The 13,694-nt window shown below is 32.1% G+C and overlaps 1 protein-coding gene across 1 annotated transcript in view; it reads left to right on the top strand.

Moving 5' to 3' along the window:
- Nucleotides 1–5,263: 5,263 nt before the first annotated feature.
- Nucleotides 5,264–13,694, top strand: part of LOC147063487 (choline transporter-like protein 1) — a 35,628-nt gene continuing 27,197 nt past the window's right edge. The window contains exons 1-2 of the mRNA XM_085959918.1: nt 5,264–5,492; nt 7,994–8,116. Of these exons, the coding sequence (XP_085816044.1) occupies nt 5,433–5,492; nt 7,994–8,116 (183 nt within the window). The 5' untranslated portion in view covers nt 5,264–5,432. The remainder of the gene's footprint in view (nt 5,493–7,993; nt 8,117–13,694) is intronic.

The following is a 13,694-nucleotide window of genomic DNA, read 5'->3' as shown; positions in this document are numbered from 1 at the left end:
ATATCAAACATGTTTGAAATCCAGCGAGGTCTGCGGATTAAAAAGTCCGCAGATCTGGGGTGCTAGACGCGAAAAAAATGACCGAAGACTGTAAATCGTCTGACTTGCGTGCCAATGGAGCGCTGGCTTAAAAAAGCTTGTTGGGTGGTACTATTTAACGTTCATAAAATATTTCATTTCAAATATCTCAAGCACTATGAGCAAAAAAAAAAAAGTATGCAGAAACGCGCACTAGGTACTTACCTATGCGACAAGAGATTTTACTAAAACAAAATTTTATAACCCACGTAGTCAGGTTTTGCAAACAAACTTAAAAATCAAATAGCGCACTGAATAGGTAGGTATATGTAAAAAAGAAAAATAAAATCGTGCATTTACGTCACTACTGACGCACAAATGTTAAAAATTTAAAAAACCAAATTTAGTGACACAAGTATCCAGCATTTAGCTGAGTCACCCAAAATGAAATTCAAATAACCCGCAATGTGAGTGGACAAACGAAAAAACGCGTGTACAAACGTGCACTAACTATGCACAATCGAACGCACTCAAAAGAAGTAACAGTTGATAATTCGAAGTTTTTTCTGTCACTAAATTAAAAAAACATATAGGTAGGTATGTCTCCCATGATATAAACTCGAAAACAAAAAAGCACGTGCACAAACGTAGGTAAGCCAATAATGGACAAATATATAAAAAAGTTATATTTTTTTAGATGGTTTAACTTAACGGTTATCAAAGAATTCAAAATCAAATATCTCACGTACTATATCAGCAAAAAATTAAAAAAAAACTATTCAAAATAGTGCAACTATGTGACAAAATATTTTACTATTTTCTTTAAGCAGACGCAGTCAGGTTGTGCATAAAAACTTGACAATCAATGTCATTGATAATAATGTACGTGAAAAGACAACAAAAAAACTGCCGATCCATAAGTAGGTAGGTATCTGAAATTTAAAAAAATATAAAGTCCAAGTTTAGTGGTTCAAGTATCCAGCATTTAGCTGGGTCACCAAAATTGAAATTCGAATAACTTTTAAATATTTGGTACCACTGCAGGGAAATAAATTGTGTTCTCAAAGAGATTGAGGAGAGGAGTCCACTATTATTTTAAAGAATGTATGTGGGCACCTACATAATTTATGGTTTTTTATAAAATCAAATTTTGATTAAAATCATATCGATGGCAAGATTATGGGACAGCGATTGATTTTATAATATTTTTATAGGAATAATAATATTTATAAATTGGTTTTTATAGCTTTGCAAAATTAATAAATTACAAATATATCTCGCCTTTTATGATTGTGTGTGGCTAGAATGCGTTTATAATAATATTGCTTTAAAAACTTTGAAATTCGGCGCGCGCACATGCCCAGCCTCCTTGTTCGTTTTCATAACATACGCAGATGTTTTCATTTTCATCTCACAATTCAAATCAGTTTATTTCATGAAACTTTTATTCAATTTCACTTACTTTTCACCATACAGTGTCACAATGGAAATAACAGTAAATGAATCGTTCGTTATGGATGAAACGGTAATAAAAAAAACAATCAATAGAAAATTACGTGTTGCATCTGAATGTAAATACGAGTATAATACTGAAAGCGTATGACCAAAGAGGTTGGACGTTAAAGTACAGGTGGACGGCTTTGCGAATGAGATTATTTTGTAATAATAATATGAATATGGGTAGGTACATATTAATATTAAAAACTACAGTCATTGTCACAATGGTTCAGCGTAGATAACAGCTTACAAACTCATAAAATATAAAACTGTAATACATACTTACCTATATTTTTTGATCCAGCTGAAGCTTTCTTATTACTAGTCAGGTGCATTACACTAAAGGGCTCAAAGCTATTAGGGATACCTATACTTAATTATTTGCTTAGGTACAGCACCTTGGGAGGTGAATATGGATAATACGCAGTGCCCCCAAGAATCTTTATCGCTTGTCACTCTTGTCAGCCTTCTTACATCGTGTAATGCCAGCATCCCGTAGTTGCGTTATATACACTCTGCGGGTGTATTTAGCGATCTTACCGGACGCTAGAATCCGTTTGGTTTGAAGAAAATATTGGGTATTTAGGCATCCGTAGACATGGCTGAGCCAGCTCCAACGTCGCGTCTTCGTTGTAGATGTGACTACAGGTTGCACGTTCGCTTTCTTATCTCTTCATTACTCGTCTTAAGGGGGGACATGCTCGTCGAAGGTCAAAATTGAGTTTTTATTGTATTTTCAAACCATGATCCTGGACACTCCTTAAACGTTGTAGATAATCTATTTATATAATTTTGAAGCCTTATTATCCTTTATAGTTATTTTAAACATTTGATGACTGCATGAAGTATTTTTGTTACATAAAATAGTATTCTTTTAAACCTCTCGCTCTAATGTTTTAGAATATAGTCATATTTCGGTACAGAACTGTGCAGTGGTGTTAAATTTTTTTACATTTATTAATTTTTAAACGCATTTATAAAACCATTAGTATAATTTATTACGAGATAATTTTTGTAAAATATTCACGATAAAAAATTATTTTGATAATCTCTGTGATCCCAAATTTGACAAGAATTAGGCATTTTATTATTCAAAAAATCGGCAAGATTAACACATTTGAAGATGATTCTAAAGATACTTATTATAAGCTATGTCTTTGACCATTCAAGTGTGATAAACATTTTATGAATAATGATTGCTTTATAATAATTATTGACCTAAGAATAAGGTAGTGTTTTTTTGAAATACGCCATTTCTTTTGTCATTCCCTAGTGGTTAAGCTACAACATACGGCCGTAGCCATAAAATGACAAACTATAATTAAAGTAGGGAGTAAAATTATGTTAACGCGCGTGTTTGAACATGTACCTAACCGAATTTTTTTTAATTTTTTTTTAAACGGTACATGTTCAAACACGCGCGTTAATATCATTTTACTCCCTACTTCAATTATAGTTTGTTAATTTATGGCTACGGCCGTATGTTGTAGCTTAACCACTGGGGAATGACAAAAGAAATGGCGTATTTCAAAAAAACACTACCTTATTCTTAGGTCAATAATTATTATAAAGCAATCATTATTCATAAGATGTTTATCACACTTGAATGGTCAAAGACATAGCTTATAATAAATATCTTTAGAATCATCTTGAAATGTGTTATTCTTGCCGATTTTTTGAATAATAAAATGCCTAATTCTTGTCAAATTTGGGATCACAGAGATTATCAATATAATTTTTTATCGTGAATATTTTACAAAAATTATCTCGTAATAAATTATGCTAATGGTTTTATAAATACGTTTAAAAATTAATACATGTAAAAAATCTTAACACCACTGCACAGTTATGTACCGAAATATGACTATATTCTAAAACATTAGAGCGAGAGGTTTAAAAGAATACTATTTTATGTAACAAAAATACTTCATGCAGTCATCAAATGTTTAAAATAACTATAAAGGATAATAAGGCTTCAAAATTATATAAATAGATCATCTACAACGTTTAAGGAGTGTCCAGGATCATGGTTTGAATATACAATAAAAACTCAATTTTGACCTTCGACGAGCATGTCCCCCCTTAAGGACATACTACCACATACCCAGTATCCGCCGCAACCACCTGTTGTCGAAGCTCAACATACGGTTGCTCGTAAGGTGCCATGAAACACTACCGTATAGTCAGTGACGTCCCTAGACAACATGCCGCCCCTAGGGAGTGCCAGAATACCGCCCCATTTTTTATACAGTATTTTCTATCATCTTTTCATGACGCAACGATCTAAGAAATGTGTTGTATGGATACATTACTAACAAAATATTATATACCACTAATTTAAATGCCATCTCTACTTCAATATACAGTATTGCGAGTCCACGGTTTCAGATACATTTAAAAATACACCTGACAACTTGAAAAACTCGCGATGACTGGCAAAAGTATTTATATAAATTAATCAGGTAAGTATGTACCTACCTATAATTCAAATATAATTCATAAATCTGCACGAGTCATTGCTGGTCACCAATGACGTCAAAGGGCAGCGGAAGTAAACTATACATCGCGAACCCGACAAAAAATTACAGTCCTGTTAAACCTTTTATGTTAATTAATACATTTTATTTCCAATCAGTGAGCTAATTTTTTTGATGGAAAGATATTTTCGTTATTAAGTTTAGGTAGCTATTTCTATATACCAAAAATCATTCTCCTCGATTTTCCGCCCTTCGAGTAACTGCCGCCCCCAAGCGACGCTCAATTTGCCTACCCCGACAGGACGTCACTGCGTATAGTAGCACCGCCACAATGCAGGCATTGAACATGCAACATTTGGTTCTGACCGAGTATAACCGGAAGTTCCAGATATTTCACATTTTAAAATACCTACATTATTCAAATTACACACTTAATTATACGCCTCTATTGTGTTCAGGGCCCGAAATAGACCGGAGCGCCGTTCCGGTTCTTGAAATCCCCAAAATTGTTGCTCCATCTCGTGAAAAAATTATCAATCAATCAATCAATCAAATTTATTTATTTTACATATAATGAACATAACAAATTATAAATTCGAAGCGTTCATGACATGACATAAAATAAGTGTTAATAATTTTTTTAAATAAAAATACAGAGAATAAGTAATAAAATAAGAAATAAAATAACCGTTTGAGCTAGATAGGCCATATTATGACAAAAAATCGAAAACACTTTTTATAAAATGTACTTACATATAATTAGATAAATATGTTAATATTTTCTGAAAATTATCAAGCGCTCCGGTTCGTAAAATTTTCCATTTCGAGCGCTGTAAGTTCCAATACAATAAGGAAACTACTATAATACCTACAGATACTTCTTATCTGAAATTTATATAATGTAGTTTATTATAAACACATAAATCTATTTCGTGATGTAGGACGACATTTTGGTGCACATGAGTTATATCTACGTAACCGCACCTTTATCTTTATACTATCATCGAGTAGTGTCACCATGGTAACGCGTACAACTTTGACAAACCGACATAAAAATAATATTGTTTACAGTCCACCGAGAGCGTTGGCCAATAAGGGTTGTCTGTAATTTCCGCTAGACGCAATCAATATTCATTGTCTTGTCATGATAAACACATTTCATAACATACTTCATATTTTTAACTAGTATCAATTCATTGTTAGGTACACATAAATAATAATATACCTAGGTACATAACAAAATTCTTTTTTTAAATCTTCATAAACCCAACAATCGAATTTCGAATATACTCTTGGAAAGTTTTAACCAAAAAAATAAATATGTATTTTTAAATTACATATTTTAATCATATGTGTATACCGTTATTTTAATAATAATATGTGTAAATAAGTGTTTTTTTTATCTTATTAATGTAGAATGAAAAGTTGGAAACTTTGAAAATGGGCACCTGCCTCAGTGCGAGCAATAGTGTGGAACCTGTGCCCGAGAATAAAGATGAGGTACTTATATATTTGTACAATAAAAATTGTTTAAAATGTTTGTGAATTATTATGACTTTATTTTAGTTGATTACAAACAATCTTTCTCCTCCAAATAGCTGTAGGTACCTACACTAAATAGGTACTAGCTAATTATTATCCGATTTATAATAAATTATTTTATCAAAATTAATTATTGACTGTAATTAGTTTTGAAAAATTTTGTGGTGTTTTTATGAAAGTAGTGCCTACCTACTTAATTTAGAAATACAATGTAGGTACCTGTTATTTTATTTATTTTTTTCTTCGTATGAATATTTTGAAATAAAAAATATAGTATATAGGTATTATTACTACAATAATATAACTTTTCTTACAACACTGTTGATAATTATTCATTGGCACGTAATATTTATTCGTGTTTTAGTAAGTTTACATGATATTACTTATATTTATTTATGTATCACCAATCAAATTGATTACTAATTACAGTGACATCTAGTTATCATGCCTCGAAGGTTAATTCATATTGGGTTATAATTGGAATTATATTCTAATAATACGTTATGTATATTATGCTTCGTAATTTGGGTTATAGATGTCTCTATAAAATCACAATTATTGATGTAATCCCCCTTAATAATGATTGAAAAAGTGCCAACTATATTACTGTTACGCCGAATGTGCGAAATTGACTATTACATGAAATGGGCAAAATTTTGCCTAAATCATGAAAAATGCAAGCCCGTTGCCTTATTCATGAATTAGGCAACATATCCGCCAAGTGCGTGAATTCGGCAGTAATTTTTCTGCCTAGTTCATGCATTGGGCAAATTAGATAGTAGCGCTACGGTGATGTTTCTTGCAACTAAACCAAATGTGTCAAATGCTCATGCATTGGTCAAAATAGATGGTCGCGCTCCGGTGGTGTCTTTTGCAACTAATCAAACTAACCAAATGTGTCAAATGTCATTGATTTGATTATATATAAATAAACCAATCAATAACTACAATGACGTTCATATCCATTTACTATGCCCAAAAAAAAATCTAGAACTATAATAAATGATAACGGAAGAATTATTTGATACCTAGTTTGTTGACACTAACTTGTTAGCTAACCTCAAAATGGACATTCAGTTGAATTCAGAATTACAAAACCAAACCTAACCTAACCTAATAATAATAATATTATATTATCTCCAATTATAACTAGGTAATAAAACCATCCGTATTAAATTTACTTTTTCTACTGTCATGTTGACAGTTTAAGAATTCCATACCCTGGCGAATTCACACTCTCGGCAGATAATTTATCTAATTCATGAATAAGGCAACGGGCTTGACTATTACATGAATTAAACAAAATTTTGCCCATTTCATGTAATAGTCAATTTCGCACATTCGGCGTAACATAACTATAAATAATTATACTTAAACGAAAGATTTACCAATATATTAAATATATATTATGACAATGGTCGTAATTAAATCTTTACTAGACGTAAGGGATTATTAAAAAAACGTAAATTTTTCGTCTACCCAAAAAACGTGAAGTATCGAGTGATGATGAAACCAATATGTCTGGTGTAGAACAACTCACATAACCATTAGTTCAATCAATTTTTAATGACGCATGTCTTTGGAAAATGTACTTTTAAAAGTATTAATAACCATATGATGTTAATAAATTGAAATTATGTGATCTAAATCGAATGCGATTTAAATTCAAACACATACCTACAAAAGTATTATGTTAGAATTTTGGTACCCACGTACCAATTTGTATCATTAAAATACAGGTGAATAAAAACAATAAAATAATAATTGCGTTTATTTATATTGACTGAACAAGTTTACCGTTTACATTTGGGTGTAGAAAGAAGTATCCATGTATTGCTATGCTATGACTCTCACTGGCTTATAATTATTACTATTGGTAATTTATGATTTTGAATGTGTCCCTATGCCACCGACCATGTATGCAGACCAGTTTTCCGTTTGATTTTTTTAAAACACAACAGGCCACGAAACCCTATTGCAGTGTTCTCCGACATGAAGATTTAGGCAAAAACCTGAAGGCACTGTTGTCGACTAAATGGGAGGAGCTTGTTCGTTCACAGTTTTAACAGGTAGCCAAGAAGATGTTGTTCGAGTATAGTACAGGTAGTGAAACGTTAGAATAGTAATAGTAGTGATATAATTACAAAAATACCTACCCATGCTACAGAAAATCACATAATGTATTGTGACTTCACCAGGAATCGAATATTGAAATTCCGTGTAAGAATCTGGTGCCTTACGCGTTGGACTGTGAGGGTTTCTACTACGTGAGATAAATACACTATATGTTGACTCATTCTGTTGATTTGATTAAATTTTGGACCCCTATGCAAAAATCATTAAAGCCTCTCTCAGTGTCTCTAAAAAAATCCCCCAAAAGCTTTTTAAGTCTCGCTACAATCAGACCTAGCATGCGTAGGTACTCATATATATTATAATATAATGTATTTCATTTACAGTTTTTCAAAAGAAGCAGCGGCGATGAAGGGCCCCCGGAGAATATGGAGGTTATATCAGCCAAAAGCAGATCGTGCACTGATATTATCTCCCTCGTAGTGATGACGTTATTTATCATAGGATTGGTAAGATCTTCAATTTTATATTTCTTTATAAATTATTAAATTATACTTAGTTTTAGAGAAAATAACGGTACTATGATGGCTAGTGACGTCTCTACGCAAAGTAATCAGAATTTATAAACAGCTCCTTTCATTTAAATTAAAACTTAATTAATTTATTTCCCATAGATTTTATTATTATTATTTATAGGGCTTTACAATTAATCGATTCTTATCGGATGGCCGATGGAGTCATGGCCCCCACAAGGGGGGGGGGGGCTGACAGGGCTCTGAGGGGGCCCCGCGTGGCGCGACTACCTTATAAATGAGATAAAAACACATCACAAATTTGCTCTAATGGTCAAAAAGTCGCCTGCGGCGCTGTTTTACTTTTAAGATTAACATTTTTAAATAATATGTGATTGTGTGAAGCGATTTTTGATTATTGTATGTCGATATTCGAAAATTTCAAAACTCAAGTGGATTGAAAAATACAAAAAAATCGCTAAAAATACACTGAATATGTACCCTTAATTTTACCTGGAACACCATTTGGAAAAAGTTTCTGTAGAGCGTCACACTGCTTTTAACCCCAGCGATAGGTAGGGGGGCCCGACAAAGATCCTGGCCTGGGGGCCCGCTTCAGGATATGGGGGCCATGGATGGAGTATTAAAGTGTGTGATATTACAGAGTGATAGGTATGTATCCTGTGATATTCTGAACATAAATGATATAGATAAACGTAACATTTCTAATATAGAATCTTTAATGGAATCTTTAGAAGAAAGTCAAGGAAAATTTACCATACAAATGCACAATAAATACATAATGTTATTACGTCATATTGCCTACGTCTACTTAATCAATTATTTGCGGGAATTCTCCACATCTATAGCATCTATGGATCGTACGCCACTGCTACCCACATACCATCCATAGTGTCATTGTTATGATATTTGTAATGTTAATATGTTCGACTTATAGAATTTAGGAAAATTATGTTTTCCCCATGAAACTCGTGAAATGGCGCTCGTGACACCGACACAAGTCAGTATTTCCTCTGTCATTCATAAAGTGTATTATTTATAACAAAAGAAAAAACAAAATAAATATACTTACGTACAAATTGGGCGTTTAGTTTTATTTTGGGTTTGGACTGCCAATGATAAATTATATAAGTTCTAAATAGACACCTTTCAAATGAAAGCGTTTTGACATATTGATTAATGGTGATTTGTAAATTTGAACAACTTGAATAAGGGCAAACAAATTTTCGTGAGTAGGTATGCCACAAATTGACTAGCATTATTTAGTTAGATAAACGACTAACTACATATTTTTTCATCAAGCAAAAGATATACATTAACGTCTCGCACTTATTTAATATCAGTGTTAATATATGTATTAAGACAATGAAAATAACAATAATATATATATTGTTCACTACATTTACCGTTCATACTAATTTTTACGATAATATGAACATATAGGTAGGTACCCACCAGTGGCGAAGACTCCATACTAGGCGATTATTAAAGGCCTACCTTCTTAAGAAAAATATTTTTAATTGCATATTGACATACATATTTATATACTTAATCACTTCATTATTTTATGTTATATAAAAATAATTTATTTTGCCAACGAGAGATGTCGTATATGTAGGAATGTATTACAGTATTACACTGTTTACAAAACAATCTGCAAAGGTATTAAAAATATACCACAGCGCGCCGTAAATTAAATAATAAACGCCGCGACGTCTCGACGTAAATAAATTTCCGATTATGTGTGAAATAATTCTGAATTTTTTTCGTATGGACTTTACGTCTCGTAACCTCAGCAAGTCTGCTGATTTGTACGAAATAAGGTAAGCTCCTATCGCAGAGCATAAAACATTCGCGCCTAAAATATTGTTGTCACGACTGCGCAATTTGTCCAAAATCATTAATACATTAATTTGTACAATGTACAGCATTTCCGACTTAGCCCCTTTTTCCAGATCTGTCATATATCTAGCTTGCAGAATTTGCATCTGGCATAATATCGACATTGTAAATAGCTTAAAACTTCTCATAAAAAACTAGAATATTACACCAGATGTGTTTGAAAATTAACATGATTGCCTTAATTAACTTAATATGTTACCAATAAAATTAATGTTACATACAATATTTTAGTAATGAACAAATTTTGTACATTCAATGGTGCTTGGCTGTGAACAATTTATTCTTCTTTAGTCTTTGTTTAGTCTTTCGTAAAAACCATATCAATAATTATAACTTTCTAATCTGACATTTTGTTCTACCATCTAGCATATTTCCTTACTATTTTCTGGCATAGTTTTTGTAAATGACAGTTGGCAACATAGCGCTATGTGTGAACGGGAATTATTGTGGAAGAAAAATACCCTTTTAACAGTCGGCACCAGTGACGTCCCGTGGGTGTAGGCAGATTGAGCGTCGCTTGGGGGCAGCAAATAGAGAAGAATTATTTCGTATAATATATACAAATAGCTACTAAAACTTAGTAATAACGAAATTATCTTTCCATTGAAAAAAATCAGTTCACTGGTTGGAAACAAAATGTATTAATTATCATAAAAGGTTTAACAGGACTGAATTTTTTTGTCGGGTTCGCAATGTGTAATAAGCCACTGTTTTACCAACGTAAAATAATCCCACTTTTGGGAAAAAATATTTACAAATTTAATTTTGTATATTTTAGTGGTAAGTATCTATATATTTTGTTAGTATGTATCTTATGTATCCATAGAACATATTAGATATTGGAGTTATGAAAGGATTAAAAAAATACTGTATACAAATGAAGCAACATTTTGGCGCTCCATAGGGGCGGCATTTTGTCTAGGGACGTTACTGGTCGGCACCTATGACTAGATTAACTGTATATCATTAATGTTATTATAATTTGTGATCTTATATAGTTGTATACTGGCATGTTCGATTATGATAGGGGCACGACCCAATAAGCAATGGTGTCAATGTTCACTTTCTTTGTGGAGTGTTTTTAACGGGGTTTTAACTTTGTGTTCAACGCAGTGATGTTCAAAACTTTTCGTTTCACAGCGCCCTTATTGTAAATCAGTGGCGTGTGTTCCGTAGATGCTGTATATGAGGAGCATCCCCAGAAATACTCGATAAAGTAGGTACTATCAGTGACGTCCCGTGGGGGTAGGCAGATTGAGCGTCGCTTGGGGGCGGCAGTTACTCGAAGGGCGGCAGATCGAGGAGAATCATTAGGCATATATAGAAATCGGTACACGGTTGGAACAAAATTTATTAATCAACATAAAAAGTTTAACAGGGCTGTTCGCGATGTCTAGCTTACTTTCGTTGTCCTTGGACGCCACGTTCTTGATGACAAGCAATGACACGTGCAGATTTGCAAATTATAGATAGGTACATAGTTACCTGAAACCGTGGAAACTAGCTATATTGTCTATTTAAGTAGCGATGGCATTTAAATTAGATGTTGTGGTATATATTGTTTTAGTAATGTATCCATACAACACATTTCTTAGTTATTTTGGTCATGAAAGGATGATAAAAATGGGGAGGGGGGGCATTTTGGCACTGCCTAGGGGCGGCATTTAGTCTACGGACGTCACTAGGTACTTTGTACTAATAATAATATGTAGGTATTATATAATCGTATAGTATATTTTTGACGTATCTTTATTTATTTTAAATATACTATATTATTAAAATTAAGTAAATATTTTCAGAATATATAGAGAGCTAAAACATTGTTATAACATTTATACACTATATTACTTCTACAGAAAATTCAATAAGTTACAGAATTCTATAAGAGTAGTAGTAAATACCTATAATGATTTTTCCATTTTAATTTAAATTTAAATTAATTAAAGTACTGATTTCGAAATAAAGGATTAAAAAAAAAACTAAAACTTTAGGATATATGGGGGGTAGCAATTTTCACTCTGTTATCGCCTGGTAACCAAAGTCACCAAACTACACAAATCTATCATTCCGATTGTTAATAGGTACATCGCATTGAATTATTATGATAGTCAGGATTTTCTTTCAGAGAACTGTCTTTGAAAGATTGCTGACGGTGTACCGTTTGAATGCAACTGGGTTAAAGTAAATGGATGTTTCTTTTTAAAATTAAATACTTTTTTGCGTCCACCTGAAATTTTAATACATTAGTGGTCTCTAGTAGGGACGTAAGTTGCGGGGCATATTTTTCGCATATAATTAAAAACAAGCTCCGGTTGTTTTTCATACTATCTATAAAAAGAGTTTCAAACTGGTAATTTCAAAAACCAGAAAGCTTTAGTATTTTATGAAACATTGGTGAGTTAAAATTATCTAAACCAATATCTAAATTTTAGATTAAATAAGCAAATCAGATAATATCAATGAATGTATCTAAGTAATTCACGGGTATCCCGTTGCCACTATTGGATACCAGTTGAGTGGCGAAGGGTGACTTTTTGAAAGAGGTAGGCTGTGAGAGTAACCATGCTTGTCAGATAGATTTACGGGAAATAAGAAGATACCCCAATATTAAATTACTGATGAATAGCTACGCTAAATCGATGAATTTTCAAAAGCTTAATTGGTTTGTTATAATTAGTTTATAAAAATAATCAATTGGTTTGAATTACTTATGTATTTTCCTAAACATTTATAAACGTAACATACGCTCAAAATATATTACCTATCATCTTTGAAAATATCCGTTGTTGTGTATGTGTTATGTTCCATAACAATTTATAATTTAACCCGTAAAACTAGGCATTTTAAAATACTTCTATATTTATAACACAGACTTAGGTAGATAAAATATCAGATATATAAATTGTCTAATGAGTGAACTAATAGATAAATAAAAATCACGTGATAAATTATTTTATATGTTTAACAACAATTAATACATATTTATGTGATTGAGCCCCATAGAAATTATTTTTTTAAATTATCGTCTTATTAATTATTTTGAATAAATGTGCTCTAGCGATGTAAGCGCTAACAAAACAGCTTGTAGATTTGTATGCGGGACGCCAGACATTATGAAATTATGAGAAAAAAACTTCATATTGAAAAACCCGACGATTCACGCTAAAATAATCCTATACAATATGTGAAGCGAATCGCGGTGTGTTTTATTTCTTTAAACTTTCGAGAGATGCCATAGCATAGATGGAGCTTATTGAAATATGGCAAAAGATCGTACAATTATGATAATTATACGATAGATGTCTTTGGGCAAATTGAATATATTATTATTTGTGATTATATAAATACGTCAATATGAAAATAAAAAATATTTTAGTAGGCTTTAAATAATCGCCTAGTATGGAGTCTTCGCCACTGAATGGATATATTTTATGATCAAAGGAGATGTTCAATTTGAAAACATAACACACTAAGAAATATCTAGGTATATAAAAAGTGATGTCACAGAACAGACAATAAATAGAATACCGATAGGCTATATTCAATACGCCGCATCAAGGCAGGGTTTTGAATGTCTGAGTGTCCTACGAAAATGAAGCACGCATTATGCACGTGCAATAGTGTGTGTAATACACCAACATTAAATGAGCGT

Source organism: Rhyacophila brunnea, unplaced genomic scaffold, assembly GCF_057557595.1.
Source record: "Rhyacophila brunnea isolate RB1 unplaced genomic scaffold, BYU_Rbru_1.0 scaffold_9, whole genome shotgun sequence".
Classification (NCBI taxonomy): domain Eukaryota; kingdom Metazoa; phylum Arthropoda; class Insecta; order Trichoptera; family Rhyacophilidae; genus Rhyacophila; species Rhyacophila brunnea.
This window is presented reverse-complemented; position numbering and strand designations above follow the sequence as displayed.